Source organism: Triticum dicoccoides, chromosome 3B (genome assembly GCF_002162155.2).
Source record: "Triticum dicoccoides isolate Atlit2015 ecotype Zavitan chromosome 3B, WEW_v2.0, whole genome shotgun sequence".
In the NCBI taxonomy this organism is placed as follows: Eukaryota; Viridiplantae; Streptophyta; class Magnoliopsida; order Poales; family Poaceae; genus Triticum; species Triticum dicoccoides.
In genome coordinates this window covers 599,777,062-599,791,190 of record NC_041385.1, presented here as the reverse complement: position 1 = coordinate 599,791,190, position 14,129 = coordinate 599,777,062, and the positions used below count along the sequence as shown (strand labels likewise).

At 46.3% G+C, this 14,129-nt stretch overlaps 2 protein-coding genes across 2 annotated transcripts; both read right to left on the bottom strand.

Annotated features, from left to right (window-relative positions):
- Window positions 1-770: 770 nt before the first annotated feature.
- LOC119279700 (aquaporin NIP3-3-like) lies at window positions 771-1,765 on the bottom strand. Its single transcript, XM_037560854.1, has 4 exons — window positions 1,705-1,765; window positions 1,181-1,620; window positions 1,026-1,087; window positions 771-918 (listed from the first exon to the last, which is right to left on the bottom strand). The coding sequence occupies exons 1-4, from the start codon at window positions 1,763-1,765 to the stop codon at window positions 771-773; spliced, it is 711 nt and encodes a 236-aa protein (XP_037416751.1).
- A 6,542-nt stretch (window positions 1,766-8,307) lies between these two features.
- On the bottom strand, window positions 8,308-10,351 carry LOC119277349 (F-box protein At4g18380-like). Its single transcript, XM_037558625.1, has 2 exons — window positions 9,997-10,351; window positions 8,308-9,689 (listed from the first exon to the last, which is right to left on the bottom strand). Exon 2 carries the CDS (start codon window positions 9,643-9,645, stop codon window positions 8,581-8,583), a length of 1,065 nt encoding a protein of 354 aa, XP_037414522.1. The 5' UTR covers window positions 9,646-9,689; window positions 9,997-10,351; the 3' UTR covers window positions 8,308-8,580.
- Window positions 10,352-14,129: the final 3,778 nt, after the last annotated feature.

Sequence of the window (14,129 nt, the reverse complement as noted above, 5' to 3'; positions counted from 1 at the left end):
GGAAACCTGTTTCGCCTCTGTCGATGGGGCAGCTCAAGTTGGACTCTCTCCATGCTTCAGAGGTGGACCTGGTGTCCTCATCACCCCCTATGGAGCCTTGTCAGGCATCAAACAGCCTACCTCTCGACGATATGGAGCGCGGAGTTTCGGATGATGCCGTCATTCCCTCATCTATGGCCATCGAGCAGGTGATGCCTGTGAGTGGCATGACCATTGAGCCACTTGTGTTGTCACCTGCCCCAAATTCAAATGCTCTCTTCGCTAAGGAACTTTGTGACTTGCTAGCCAGTGTGGAGGTTGCTAGACCTGGTTTGGGCAGGTCGATTGCTTGCCTCCTGACAGGGACACCAAGAGGCAAACAAAAGAAGGTGGGCAAAGACAAGAGTGGCGCCAAAGGCAAGACGTCTGTGGCTGCTTGATTGGGTTGTGGTTTTGGGTTGGGAGGTGCCTCGGGGTTTGTGGATGTTGTATACTCGGCAAGTGTGACGGGCCATCTGTGCGTTTGTGGGGTTCCATGTTGTGTGAGTAGTTCATTATTCATATGTGCTCCGATTGTATAGGTTTTCGCCCGGTTTTCCGTTAATTAACTGGGCAATTCTTTTTTTCTTAATTAATCGATGAGGCAAAACTTTTGCCTCCGCTTTAAAAAAAGGACCGGTGAATAGAGCAGCAAATGTTCCTGAGCAAAAAAAAGCACTTTGCTAAAAAAATGAACTATTTACATTCGTCTCTTTCTAACTCCTTTTCGTGTGCATATTCGTAAGTCGTAACTACAGCTTAATTGCAACGTAAGATCCAGCTCCAGCAATAGCACCCAGTGGTGTAGCCAGCAGATAAACCCAAATCTTGTTGTATCTCCCCGTAACAATCGCCGGTCCAATCGTACGCGCTGGGTTCATAGATGCACCTGTCGATGGCCTTCTCACAACAAAATTCAGCCAGCATAAGTAAAATCGTGCTCAGCTTGAAACCAAAACACAGAGGACCCAAAATATATACGTGTACCACACACAGATTCCACTTACCCCGCGACGAGAATATTCATTACTACTGTCGCACCAACTGCCACCGCGATCAGTTCTTTCACCTAAGCATTTTCGTAAAACAGCTGAGACCACTGGCTAGGGAAGCCACGAAAGAGAAAGTATAAAAGGAATGGAAGAAGTACAGTATATATTACTGCATGAGGATCCGTGGCAACAGCGGTTATGACGAAGAGGAGGACTAAGGTGATGATGAACTCGACGGCGAACGCCTCGACGATGCCGACGCTCGGGACGGTGGCGATGCCGGGGTTCACGGGGTGGTAGATGGCGTTGCCCACGAACGAGGCGGCGGTGGAGCCCAGCACCTGCGCGGCGACGTAGGGGACGAGGTGGGCCGGCGGGAGGTGGCCGAAGACCGCCATGGCGATGCTCACCGCGGGATTCAGGTGGCACCCGGAGATGTGGATGGTGGAGAAGACGAGCACCGTGACCGCCAGGCCCACGGACACGGCGATGCCCATGAGGCCCTCCACGCCGTCGTGCTGCTCGTCCATGATGATGGTCGACACCTGGGTGAACATCAGGATGAACGTCCCGAGGAACTCCGCCGTCACCTGATCCGAGCATCTAGTTCCTGGTTAGCCGTAGGAATTGTAGCCAAAAGAAGGTTCAGTTTCGTACCTTCTTCAAGAGTGGCACCGCGGCCATGTTTGGGAACTTGGGACGCCGCTGGCGAGCTGCATGGGAGGCCGCCTGATCGCCGTTGCCGTCGTCGACATGGGTGATCGGCTCCATGGGCACAATCATCGACCCCATTGCAAGCAGTACGTAGTTCGTCTCTGGGTTAGAAGTATAACATTGTGCTGTCTTTTGCTCTGGATCAACACCCCTTTTTAGCTGTGGTCAACACCTTTAAAAACAAGCTAATACACGCTTTGCTGATATGATCAACAATAAACAACAGGTCAGCCATGTTGCAAGAATTGGTACCCTGTAAAAAATGAGTTGACGATGACACACACAATTATTGAATAAGCTGTTAGTGTCCTCATACAGAAATCTCTATTCTGAAAACTGACACTGAATACAGCAACCACATCAACACACGCCACATTTTTCTTTTGCAAAAAACACACGCCACTTTGTAAAATAACATACAATACATTGGATTACAAAGAACTGGTGTGTTGCATCCTTTAGATACACTTGAGATCATGCATACATGAATAAGCAGGCGCATCAAGTTGTGCTTTTTTTTCAACACAATACTACGTCCATGCCACATACACGCAGATACACTAGGTCTTGTTTGATCGGAGTGGGAGTGGCGATAGTGGTTTGTTCAAAGAGCTGGATGTTTTCCCGAGATTCGATGGGGCGGTCATCTACAGTTTTTGGCGAAATTTTTGTATCGAGGGGGGTCGATTACAGCAATGACGACGTTCTTCGGTGTCATCTCACTTCTTGATGGCGTTTTCGACTCGCGGTCCTTTGGGGTGGTGGACTGTTTGGATCTTCATTGGGTTTTTCTTCTTGTTGTTTCTGCATAGATTTTGGCCAAAATTTTCTTATAAACCGAGCAGCTCTATATATTTTTTTCATCTTAACAAAATCGTCAGATCACTGTTTTGGCTCCCAGGTGAAAGCTCATTTCACTGTTTTGCTCCCAAGTACTCCTACACGTGGCTGTAAAAAAAATCAAACAATATACATATAAAGTATAAATGGTTCAAAAGTTCTGTTTTTTTAGAATACGTTTTTTAGACAATCTTGAGAAGTTTTATTGACTCTTCGCAATATTTACAGAGACGAACAAAAGAACTCCGGGATAGCCTAACCAAACATGACAGCCCATCCCTAATTGTAAAGCACTCTTCACTAAATATGTGTGTTGTATAACTGCGTGCACATTTTTATTAGGTTTTGTTTCAGCCCTGCGTTTTTTTAGATAGGTTTCAGCCCTGCGTTGGTGCGACCAGGGCGTTTCCTCTTTAGCGCTGCAAGCGCCCGTTACAGGTCATTTCACAAGATGGGCCGGCCCATTTTGCTACATCTCTTTATTAAGTGCAAAAAATAGGGAGCTGCGCCCAGGACCTACACGTTCAAAGCGCACCGTGCTAACCACTACGACTATCGCTAGCTTATGCATGGTAACTTCTAGCGTCCTTCTTATTTTTTTCTCCAGTTCGCATTTTCTTTTTTTGTTTCTTTTCATTTTTTCTGTTTCTTTTTATTTTTTTCTGTTTCTTTTTCATTTTATTTATTTTTCTTAAATGCGTGATTGTATTGGTGAACTTTTTCTTCAAAATCAACGGACGTTTTTTCAAAAATCCATGGACTGTTTTCAATTTTTGTGAACTTTTCTAAAAAATAATGTCACGTAGTGGGCTAGTAGCCTCCTGGACAATCACGAACATAGTGGGCTAATGGCCTATTGTATTGTGCTTTGTTTTTTTATTGGGTAATTACACTGAAGTTGGATTTCAGGGCCTCATTTTTTGGTGGCCCTATGAGGAGCCTATCTAGCAGGCCTTCTAATATCTATGCTTTTTTGAATTGTTTGGATTGCTTCTTTTTTTCTGAAGGATGAAAGGATAGGAATAGGAATATTGGTCGGGACTTTTATTGGATAGCGTACGTTCACCATTTGTTCCTTTTTTTAAGGATTGATAATGTTTGTAACATGCAGTAGTGCATCACTTGAACCAAAAATCACTCGGTGAAAACCCCAAGGGGTTGTGGTTTTTTTCTACCAATGGGAGCTTTCCCTTCACCGCCCCCATGGGGTTGTCAACAGGGTTCATAACTACCCCTCCTACTACGGGGTGTTTACCTAGCCAACACTTAGATCCAGCTCTACCCAAAAAATTTCGGTTCACCCCAACATTACCCATTTGTCCAACTGTTGCTAAGTAGTTTTGTGATACTAAACGGACCTTCCCAGATGGTAATAAAAAAGTCGTTAGTGCTTCTTGCGGCACGTCACATAAATTGCCCCTAAAGTTGCGAAAAATTATCCATCTATGCCACCTATAAGTGATAGGAAACGTTACGCACAGGGAATCCCCTGCCAGGGCCGACCCATGTAGTAGGAACCTCTTGTACTGCGCTCTACGCACTGGGAGAAGACACAACATGCCTGTTTGAGCCGGCCCACATTCGGGCAGCCTGTTTTTTATTTTCCGTCTTTGTCTTTTCTACTTTAAATAATTCTAAATGATTGTGGATTCAAAAAATGTTTGCGTTTTAAAAACAATTTTCATATTCATAAAATGTTCGTAATTTTGAAATGTTCGGAAAATCTAAAAAATGTTCATGATTTAATAAAAATGTGTATTAAAAAAGTTAATAAATTGAAAAACAAATGGCCAATTCAAACAATGTTCATGAATTGAAAAATATCATAAAAATTCAAAAACTATTCATGACTTACAAAATAGTTTATTCAAGAAATATTCGTTGATTCAAAAAATGATCATGAACTTCAAAAAATGTTTGTTAAATCAAAAAAAGGTTCATGAATTTCAAAAAATGTTGGAAATAGTATAAAACGTTCATGAATTTAGAAAATGTTCGCAAATCTGTAAAAATGTTGACGAAATTGAAAAATGTTCACAATTTCAAATATGTTCACAAGTTTAGAGAAATGCTCAAGCTTTTCAAAAATTGTTCACGATTTCACGAAAATGAAAGTGATACTGTATCTTGCTGATCCAGCAAAATGCGGTCATGACCATTGGAGATTATGGTTTTTTCTCCCGTTGCAACGCACGGGCCGTTTTGCTACTTACTATTAAGAGAGGAAGGAGGTTTAAGTTACAATCTGGAACCCCTGCAAGACCTCAACGGGGACCACCACCCTCATGGACACACGATTACATGTGTGTAGCGACCCCACCTGATCAAGCTCGCATCCATAACTCAAATTCTTTTTTAACAGGCCCATGTTGCTGGTTAAGGGGGCTCATTATGGTAAACAGTGAATCACCGAGGCTTTCTGTTAGGATTGTGGATCTGCTATGTGGATGGTTTATAATTTGTTAATTGATTTTGTTAAGCATGAACGGCTTTTGTGGCATTTCCCATAACAATAAATAATTGTGCATGATTATGTGCAACAATAGCTACAGAGTTTGGGCGCCATCCTCCGTTTGCAAAAGAAATAGTAGGAAATTTAAATACACAAGTAAGGTCATTTGCAAAAAAGGCATACGGGTAAATTGTTGAGAGTTATTGTAGATGAATTTTTTTGTTGGTTAAAAATGATCTCAAAGCTCTTTTTGATGATTTTCATAGAGGGACTTTAGACATAGCCATGCTAAGCTATGGGATTATCACTTTGATGCCCAAAACAAAGGATGCAAATCAAATACAGAAATTCAGGCCAATATGTATTTTGAATGTTAGCTTTATATCTTTTAAAAGTGCCCATGAATAGGTTGAATGGAGTGGCTATGGAAGTTGTTTCACCCATTCAACTACCTTTATTAAAGGGGGACATATTATGGAGGGGGTGCTTATACTCCCTCCATTCCACAATGTAGCGCGTACAGATTTTTTTGGAAAGTCAAACTTTATAGACTTTGACCAAGTTTGTAGAGTGAAACATATACATCTAGAATACCAAATATATATCCTTAGATACATCACAAGACATACTATCATATTGTATATATTTGAAATTGTAGATATAAATAGTTTTCGGTACAAACTTGGTCAAAGTTTGTAAAGTTTAACTTTCCAGAAAATCTATATGCACTACATTATGGAACGGATGGAGTATTATGGAGGGGGTACTTATTTTAAATGAGGCATTAATAGTATACACCACAAGAAGCAAAGTGTCGTACTTTTTAAATTGGATTTTGAAAAGGCCTATGATAAGGGCCAAATGGCCTTTCATTTTTGAAATGCTCAAAATAAAAGGATCCGCTGATAAGTGGATTCATTGGGTTAAGCATACCATTATGGGGGGAATGTTAGTATAAAGGTTAATGGTAATATTGGCCCTTATTTTCCTACACATAAGGGGTTAAGGCAAGGAGATTCCCTGTCTCCCTTAATTTTTTATCTAGTTGTTGATGATTTGACTATGCTCATGGGCAAAGCTAGGGGTAATGGTGGGGTCAATATGCTCTAGTATTCTGATGACATTGTTTTTCTTTTACAAGATAATTATTATCATGCTCATAATTTGAAATTTAATCTTTGTCTATTTGAACTAGCCTGCCCTAAAAATCAACTTTCATAAGAGTGAATTGTTTTTGTTTGGAGATGCTATTAGCAAGGCAGAAAACTATGCAAAAATCTTTACTTGTCCTATAGGTTCTCTTCCTATGAGATACCTTGTATTACCCGTTGATGACAAAAGAATTAGAAATAAGAATTGGAAACCTCGTGAAGATAAAATGCAGTAATTGGCAAGGTAGAATATTTGTTAGTCCTACTATAATTACTTTAATACAGTCTTCACTGGCTGGTATCCCTTATTTTATGATTTCTTTCTATCGTTCCCTAGTGTGAGTTGATAAGATAATGGGTTATTTTACAGCAGGGCTCTTATGGCATGAAATATGAATAAGTAAACATATCATTTAGTTAAATGGTCTGAGGTTGTAGTCCTAAAGATATGGATGGTTTAGGTATTCAAAATTTAGCTTTGATCAATAAAGCATTGTTATGTAAATGGTGGTGGAAACTTTTCAACACTGAAAGATTGTGGTAGATGTTATTCTGAACAAATATCAGAAAGGAGCGTGCCTTTCATGGAGCAAACCCAAACAAGGTGATTCTTAGTCTTGGACAGAACTTTTAAAACATAAAGATCATTTTTCTCTTTATGTAAACTTATAGTTGGCAATGGGAAAATGTGAGGTTTTGGGAAGACTGGTGGATTGGGGACAAGCCTCCAAAAAGAATTCTTCTAAACTATACAATTTATGTTTTGTAAGAACAAATATGTAAATGAAATTCTCTGCAAAGGGTCTGATTAGGTCCAGTTTATAAGGACCTTGTATGTGGATTCATTAGAGTTGCGGGACAATATTAAAGAAGTTTGTGCTACAGTAGTTTTGACATACCAAAAGGACTCCATCAGATGGACACTTACTAAGAATTGTATATATTTAGTTAAATCTTACTATAGGATCTTGGCTGGAAATGGGATCAAATATCCACATAACTTCTTGTGGAAGTTAAGATGACCCTAGAGTTAAAGTGTTTATTTGGCTGGTGCTTACAAAATAACATCCTACCTAATGAGAATCTTCTTAGGAGAGGGTGGCTTGGTGATAATAAATGCCGATATTGTGGAAGGAATGAATCTATAAATCATTACTCTTGCAGTGTTCTATTGCTAAATTGCTTTGGAATACCATGAAGTGTTCTTTCAATCTACATGATATACTTGATAGTGTACATGACCTGTTCAACATTTGGTTATTAAGATTTCATAAAAATGAAAAGAACCTAGTTGTGGTTGGAATATTTGTTGTTTTCTAGACTATTTGGAAATTGGGAAATAATATTATTTTTTATAACAACAAGGTGACTTATCCTTGTGCTCCTGTTAATATGATTATCAAATGGCCTCATGATTGGAATATTTTGCGGAAAACCCCCATAAAAACAAAGAACAATGAAGTGGGGCGTAAAAATGGTTGAGCTAAATGCAAGTGAAGTCTTCAAGACGACGCATAGGTGGTTGGGTGATCTTCAGGGGAACTCTTTGTCCCTCCTACCTTTGGCTGATGTTGAAGATGTTCATTGGCTATCCTGCTTTGAAACTGTGGTATGTTGATGTATGGTTAGAATTTCCCTTATACTTTCGTATTACCATTTCCTGGACGCTTGGTTTGTAGGCTCCTAGGATGATGGCTTTGGAGTTTATTACTAGTGTAAAAAAAACTTTCTTATATTATGGGACAGAGGGAGTTAGCTATATATAGCCTTTTGTGGTCTTTTGGAAGCCGTTCGGGATAGCCCTTTCTGCTCCCTCTTGATCGTTTATGTTCCCTAGTTCTAGTTGTTGTATAAGACATCGTGGTTTCCGTTAATGAAAATCGGAGGGAGAGCTCTCTTTATCAGGAAATAATAATTTGTAGATGACTTTTCAGCTTATGTCCTACTATTTGATACTGGAATAACAATGTCGTAAATAGATGAAATAGACTTGGGGGTCAATAGCTGCAGTATAGAAGCTACTGTAAAATGCCGTAGAGAGCGTCAATGCATGTGCAGTCGGAATCTATTGGCCTGATTTCTTCCTAGAGCTGGTCTCTTTAAAATATATCTGACTAGTTATTTACATTGGAAGCATATATGTAAATAATTCTCCGGAAATTTCCATTACTATTGGAAGAGTGGATTGTGCGAGCAAGAGTCAAGACAGATTGCACCCAAACGCCACAGATAAGACGCCAGCACTCTGCCCATGAGCTGATGAGCATATATGTAAACCCATCTGTCAACTAGTAATGCAGCAGATTATATGCAACACTACAATTCAGAAGCTGCATTTGCCCGAGCAGAAAACAGTTGTCCATGAGAAGCACTGCAAAAGCAAGATGTCCATCCACAAACACCTCAACGGCATCTAGAACCCGTTCATCTCCAGCAGATAGGTGCGCCGCTTCATCAGCGCCTTGGCCGCGAACCTGAAAGGCCCATCGAACGCGCCCGAGACAAAAGCATCAGTCTCCTTCCGGCCAACGTGACAGCCACCAGCCCCATCGCCGGAGGGCTTGATGACGACCAGGGTCGCGCCCTGCAGCCCCAGGCCGCCGGGCAGCTCGAGGTACGGCGCGTACTTGAGCTTCATGCTGCACGCCGGGACCTGCGTCCTGTTGGAGCACGCCGAGGCCGACAGCCGGTTCTCCCTGAACTCCGCGAGCTGCTCCGCCCCCATGCACAGCGTCCCCTGCCCGTCGGCGTCCGCCAACACCAGGCTTCGCAGCGTCGGATGCTCCTTGATGATCGACCGGAGGAGGTAGTGCCGCGTCGACGCGGCGATCAGGGAGCTGATGGTCCACACCACGCGGAGCTTCAGCCCGCCGTTGGTGTAGAAGGACTCCGGCATGCTCCCGCCGTCCTCCGCCGACGGCTCGTGCCCGGCGGGCTTGCGGTCGACCAGGGTGCCGCCAAGGATCACGCAGCTCTGGAGCGTGCTGCCATACCTGGCCCGCCACTTGAGCAGGACGCCCTCCTCCGTCCCGACGTCCCCCGAGGGGAGCTCCACCCGGAGGTTCCGGACGTGGGAGAAGCCCCTCAGCACCTGCACGGGCGAGTGCTGCGCGAGCCGCGGGAACAGAGGCCTGCCGCCCGCGCCGCCCGGGCCGCGCATGCTGTGAAACGGCTTGGCGATGGTGAAGAGCATGAGCTTGAAGAGGTGGGAGAAGATGTGCCGGGGCTTGGCGGACGACAGGTTGAGCGCGTCGTCGGGGTCGCCGTCCACGGCGACGACGCGGTCGATCTTGACGTACACGTCGTGGACGAGCGGGACCAGGTCGTTGAAGCGCTTGGACACGGCGGCGCAGCGGCCGAGCGAGTGCACGTCCTCCAGCTTGTTGAGGATGAGCAGGACGAGCGAGTCCGGCAGGCAGTCGATCCGGTCTAGCTCCGGAGCCGCCGGGTCCGCGTGGATGCGAGCCTTGGGATGCATTTTTCAGACTCTGAACTGCTACGAACGAACCAGCAATTTCTTTTCTGAAACAAAAACAATAGCTATGGTAAGAGCTAAGAAAACGAATTTGACGGGGGAGGAGCTGAGCTGCGCAAGGCAGCATTTCATTTGTCACACAAACTTGGTGCGCAAACGGCCTGAGCTGAGCCAGCAAGACACATCCAATCCGACGCCAGAAAAATTGTCTCTACAATGCGACTGAATCTCTCCACACAAAACACAAACAGGCGTGCGGGACGAGCAAAAATCCATCCATGGAGCAGTACTGCCATCGTGCTAAGACTAGAAACCGAACCGGGGCAGATGAACCAAGAAGGCTGTAGTACTTACCACGAGGACGGCTACGGGCAGCTTGGCGGCGGCGAAAACAATGGAACGAGGTGAAACCGGCCGGCCCCAAATCCGGCCTTCCGCCCAGAACCCGGCCGGATCCCAGCTCCGGCGAGCGCGAACTAACGACAGCACCCCACGCGGGCAGCCGGGAGCTTTGGATTCTGGCAGTGAGCTAGCGCGAGCAGGGAAGGGGAGGGGAGGGGAAGAGGATGTGGTTTGCTTTGCTGTGGGGAATTTCTGGTCTCGGGGTCTCGTCCCGGGGACGTTTTCTATAGGAGGGGAAGCGTGCTGCTCGCCACTGGGTGTGGGCGTGGCTTGGGAATAGTACTGCCTTGGAGGGAGGCGACGGTGTCGCTGCGGCGCGCGCACGGGCCTACGTTAATTTAATAACGCCGTTTTACGTGGATAGACTCGGGTCGACGCACGGTGACCGGGTCACTCACGTCACGCACGCGCCTGCGCCTTTGCGCTTTTGCCTGGTCGGCAAGCTAATTTCCCCTTCGCTTTTACTACGAGAAAGATTGAGCACTAATAAGCGATCAGAAACAGAGGACGTGGCAGAAAGATAAGGCGGACGGTAGTTATGCTGGGACGGGTCCACCACGTTTTTGTTTCCCTAAGAGGCGACCGAGAGGCGATCGGGAGGCGGCGCTAGGGTTAGGGTTTTGAACGTCGGGTGGTGATCTTCAGGGCAGCGAGGACGCGGCGACGGCGTTGGGTCTCCGGCTGTGCCCGGTGGTTTTTTGAGCCCCTCCTAGTCGGGGTGACCATGGCGTCGTCCTCGAGTAAGGGAGAGAAGGCGACCTCTGTGGCAGCGACCCCGGTGAAGCGGACACCGCAGAAGACGGGGGAGACGGGAGACAAGGTGGGACGGAGATCCTCGGAGTCTCCGGCCGACGGCAAGTCCACGGAGGAGGCGGCGTTCCTATCAGCGAAGATGGGCGGCCTGGCGCTGACAGAGAAGGAGGCGACCGGGTTTGTGTTTGAGGAAACTGAGCCAATATCGAAACGCGAGATCAAGTGGGCTGTGGTGGGCAAATCTTTCTCCCCGCGACCTCTTATCAAGCATGCTTTCGAGAGAGCCATGCAACGTGCATGGGGACTCCACAGGGAGGCCCAATTCAAGATGCTTGGTGGAAATATGTTCATGATCAGATTCGGAAGCGAGGGGGACTGGAAGCATGTTCTGAATAACGGCCCATGGCAGTTTGACTTCAATGTGGTAGCGCTGAAGGAATGCGATGGAGAGACTAGGCCTTCTGAGATGATTTTCGATGCAATTGAGGCCTGGGTTAGGGTTGATGATCTTCCTCTGGATAAAAGATCGAAAGAGTTTGGGGAGGCACTTGGAAACTGGCTAGGACAAGTTGTAAAGGTTGATGTCGGAGAAGATGGCTTTGCAAGGGGAACACAACTTAGAATAAGGGCAAGGATCGCGCTACATGAACCCCTCGTTCGGGGTTTCTACCTTAAGAAGAAGCCCGACGACCTGGAGAAGACTTGGTTCGATTTTGCATACGAAAAAGTCCCTCGCTTCTGTTTTGACTGCGGCAGATTGGTGCATGTGGATGGTGTTTGCGATCCCCCAGTGGATCCATTGTTGCAGTGGGGGGAATGGCTACGGGCATCCCCCGGTAGGGCTTCGTCGAGTCACCAAGAGAAGAAGCATTGGCAGGGAAATTCAAGCAAAAACTTTAGCAGAAAGAGTTCAATGTCTAGTGGAGGGGACGTTGGTCCGGAAGGGCAAGCATTTGTGCGGGACCTACCAACGCGCAGGTCTCTATACAGAGACTACACTCCGTCGGCTGATTCCCACACTGGTGGGTCGAGGCGAAAAGAGAAGAATCATGAGGAGGAGGTGCTAAGCCCGCAAAAATCGCACACTGGTGCAGCGGGGGGAAAGGAGAAGGACCTGCGTCAGGATCTAGAGAAGAAGAAAGAGAAGGTACTGAGAGATGAACTTCATCAGAAAGTTAGAGAGGGTGTGATCTCCCCCAAGAAGAGTCAGGACCATAGAAGAAGGCAGCAAGGCGGGGAGGAAGCGGCACGAAAGGAATATCACCGGAGGCCGGGGTACTATGTTCGCAAACCCAGAACAGAGGGGAGTTCCTCTCGACAGCGAGATGAACACCGCTGGTATAACCCTGGTGAAAGGAAAAGACCATCTAAACAGATGTGGGTGCCGGTGGGAGAAGGTGTTCGGAAGGAGGGTAGCGATGCTCTGGTTGGTGAAAATGGCAGAAGGTGTCGTCAGTCTTCGAGCGCATCGGTGTACAGGAAGCTAGATCGGCGGACCCCGGATGCCGGGGCCGCCGGGAACAATGAATATCCTTGTGTGGAACTGTCGGGGATTGGGGTTGGACCCGACAGTCGGAGAGCTGAGGGACCTCATACGGTCTCACAACCCAGCGGTGGTGTTCCTGAGCAAGACAAAAAAGACGGCGCGAGCAATGGAAAAGGTGAAGTGGAGTTTAGGGTTTCGGAATGGGGTGGCAGTGGATTGTGTGGGGAGAAGTGGTGGCTTGGCTTTGCTTTGGAGGGATCATCTGTCTGTCACGGTTAGGCCGTGGTGCCAGTACTATATCGATGCAGAGATAGCCTTTGAGGGGAAAGCAGTTAGATTCACTGGAATCTACGGAGACCCGCGGACGGAACTTAGAATGAAAACATGGGATGCCCTACGCTATTTGAGGAGACAGGATAACTTACCTTGGGTGTGTGCAGGTGATTTCAATGAAATCATCTTCCAAACCGAGCAGCGTGGGGGGAACACAAGGAGTTTCAAGCAGATGGAGGACTTCAGGGAGTGTTTGGGTGACTGTGACCTTGCGGACTTGGGCTTCACTGGGTATCCTTTCACCTGGGACAACAAGCAGGATCAAGAAGCCAACATACAGGTCAGGCTTGATAGAGCTACGTGCAATGATGAGTTCATGAGTGTTTTCCCTGAGACGACGGTCCAGCACATTCTCACTGAAGAATCGGACCATGCGGCGGTGATCATCAGGGCGGCTGCATCACCGGATGCAAGCAAGAGGAAGAAGCCGGGAGGCTTTAGATATGAGGAGGCATGGACGAGGCATGAGGATTATGAACACATGTTTGCATGTGAGTGGGAGCAGGCCAATCAGCAACATGGGACGACGGCAAGCTTAAGCACAAAACTAGGCACGCTTTCCAAGGCCATGCAAACATGGGGTCAAAACGTTTTTGGCTCCCTGCGTAGACAGATTGCGAAGCTAAAAGTGCAGCTCAAGGATGCGAAGGACAGATCGTTAGCGACAGGGTTTTTCCAGGAGGTGAAGGACATTGAAGGACAGCTTCATGATTTGTACGAAAAGGAGGAAATTTATTACAAGCAACGATCTCGTTTAGACGGGCTGCAATGGGGGGATCAAAACACCAAGTATTTCCAAAATCGCGCTTCTCATAGAAAGAGGAAAAATACGGTAAAGGCCCTATATAGGGAAGATGGCACACGGTGCACCTCGGACGATGAGATGCGTGATTTGGCTGCGAGTTTCTATGCTTCGTTGTTCCGGTCTGAGGGCTCGAATGAGGCGGAGAGAGTGTTGCACCACATTGACATGCTAGTTTCAGAGGAGATGAACAAAAAGCTAACTGCCATGTTTTCGGATCAGGAGATTGAGACAGCTCTCTTCCAGATGGGGCCGACTAAGGCTCCAGGGCCGGATGGGTTCCCGACACTGTTCTACCAACGACACTGGTCGGTGGTGAAAGACGATGTGTGCAAGGCGGTAAAGGATTTTTTACTTGGAACTCATTCACAGGAGGGGTTCAATGACACTATTATTGTGATGATTCCAAAGGTCAACTCACCGGAGCTTCTATCCCAGTTCAGACCGATAAGCTTATGTAATGTACTCTACAAAATCGCTACAAAAGTTCTTGCTAATAGATTAAAGGGAATCATCCCATTGTTGATCTCGGAGGAACAAAGTGATTTTGTGCCTGGAAGGTTTATCACGGATAATGTCCTAGTTGCATATGAGTGTATCCATGCAATAAGGAAAAGGACTAGAAGAGTGCCTCTGTGTGCGGTCAAGTTAGACATGATGAAGGCATATGATAAGGTGGAGTGGGTTTTTTTGCACAGGGTGTTGGAGAGG

Excerpts from the sequence above, each read along its gene's own strand:
- LOC119279700 (XM_037560854.1), bottom strand. The coding sequence starts at position 1,765 with ATGTCGACGACGGCAACGGCGATCAGGCGGCCTCCCATGCAGCTCGCC. Across the intron at positions 1,621-1,704 it reads GCTCGCCAGCGGCGTCCCAA|GAACTAGATGCTCGGATCAG; the intron begins GTTCCCAAACAT and ends ACGGCTAACCAG. Across the intron at positions 919-1,025 it reads ATGAATATTCTCGTCGCGGG|GCCATCGACAGGTGCATCTA; the intron begins GTAAGTGGAATC and ends TGTTGTGAGAAG.
- LOC119277349 (XM_037558625.1), bottom strand. The coding sequence starts at position 9,645 with ATGCATCCCAAGGCTCGCATCCACGCGGACCCGGCGGCTCCGGAGCTA.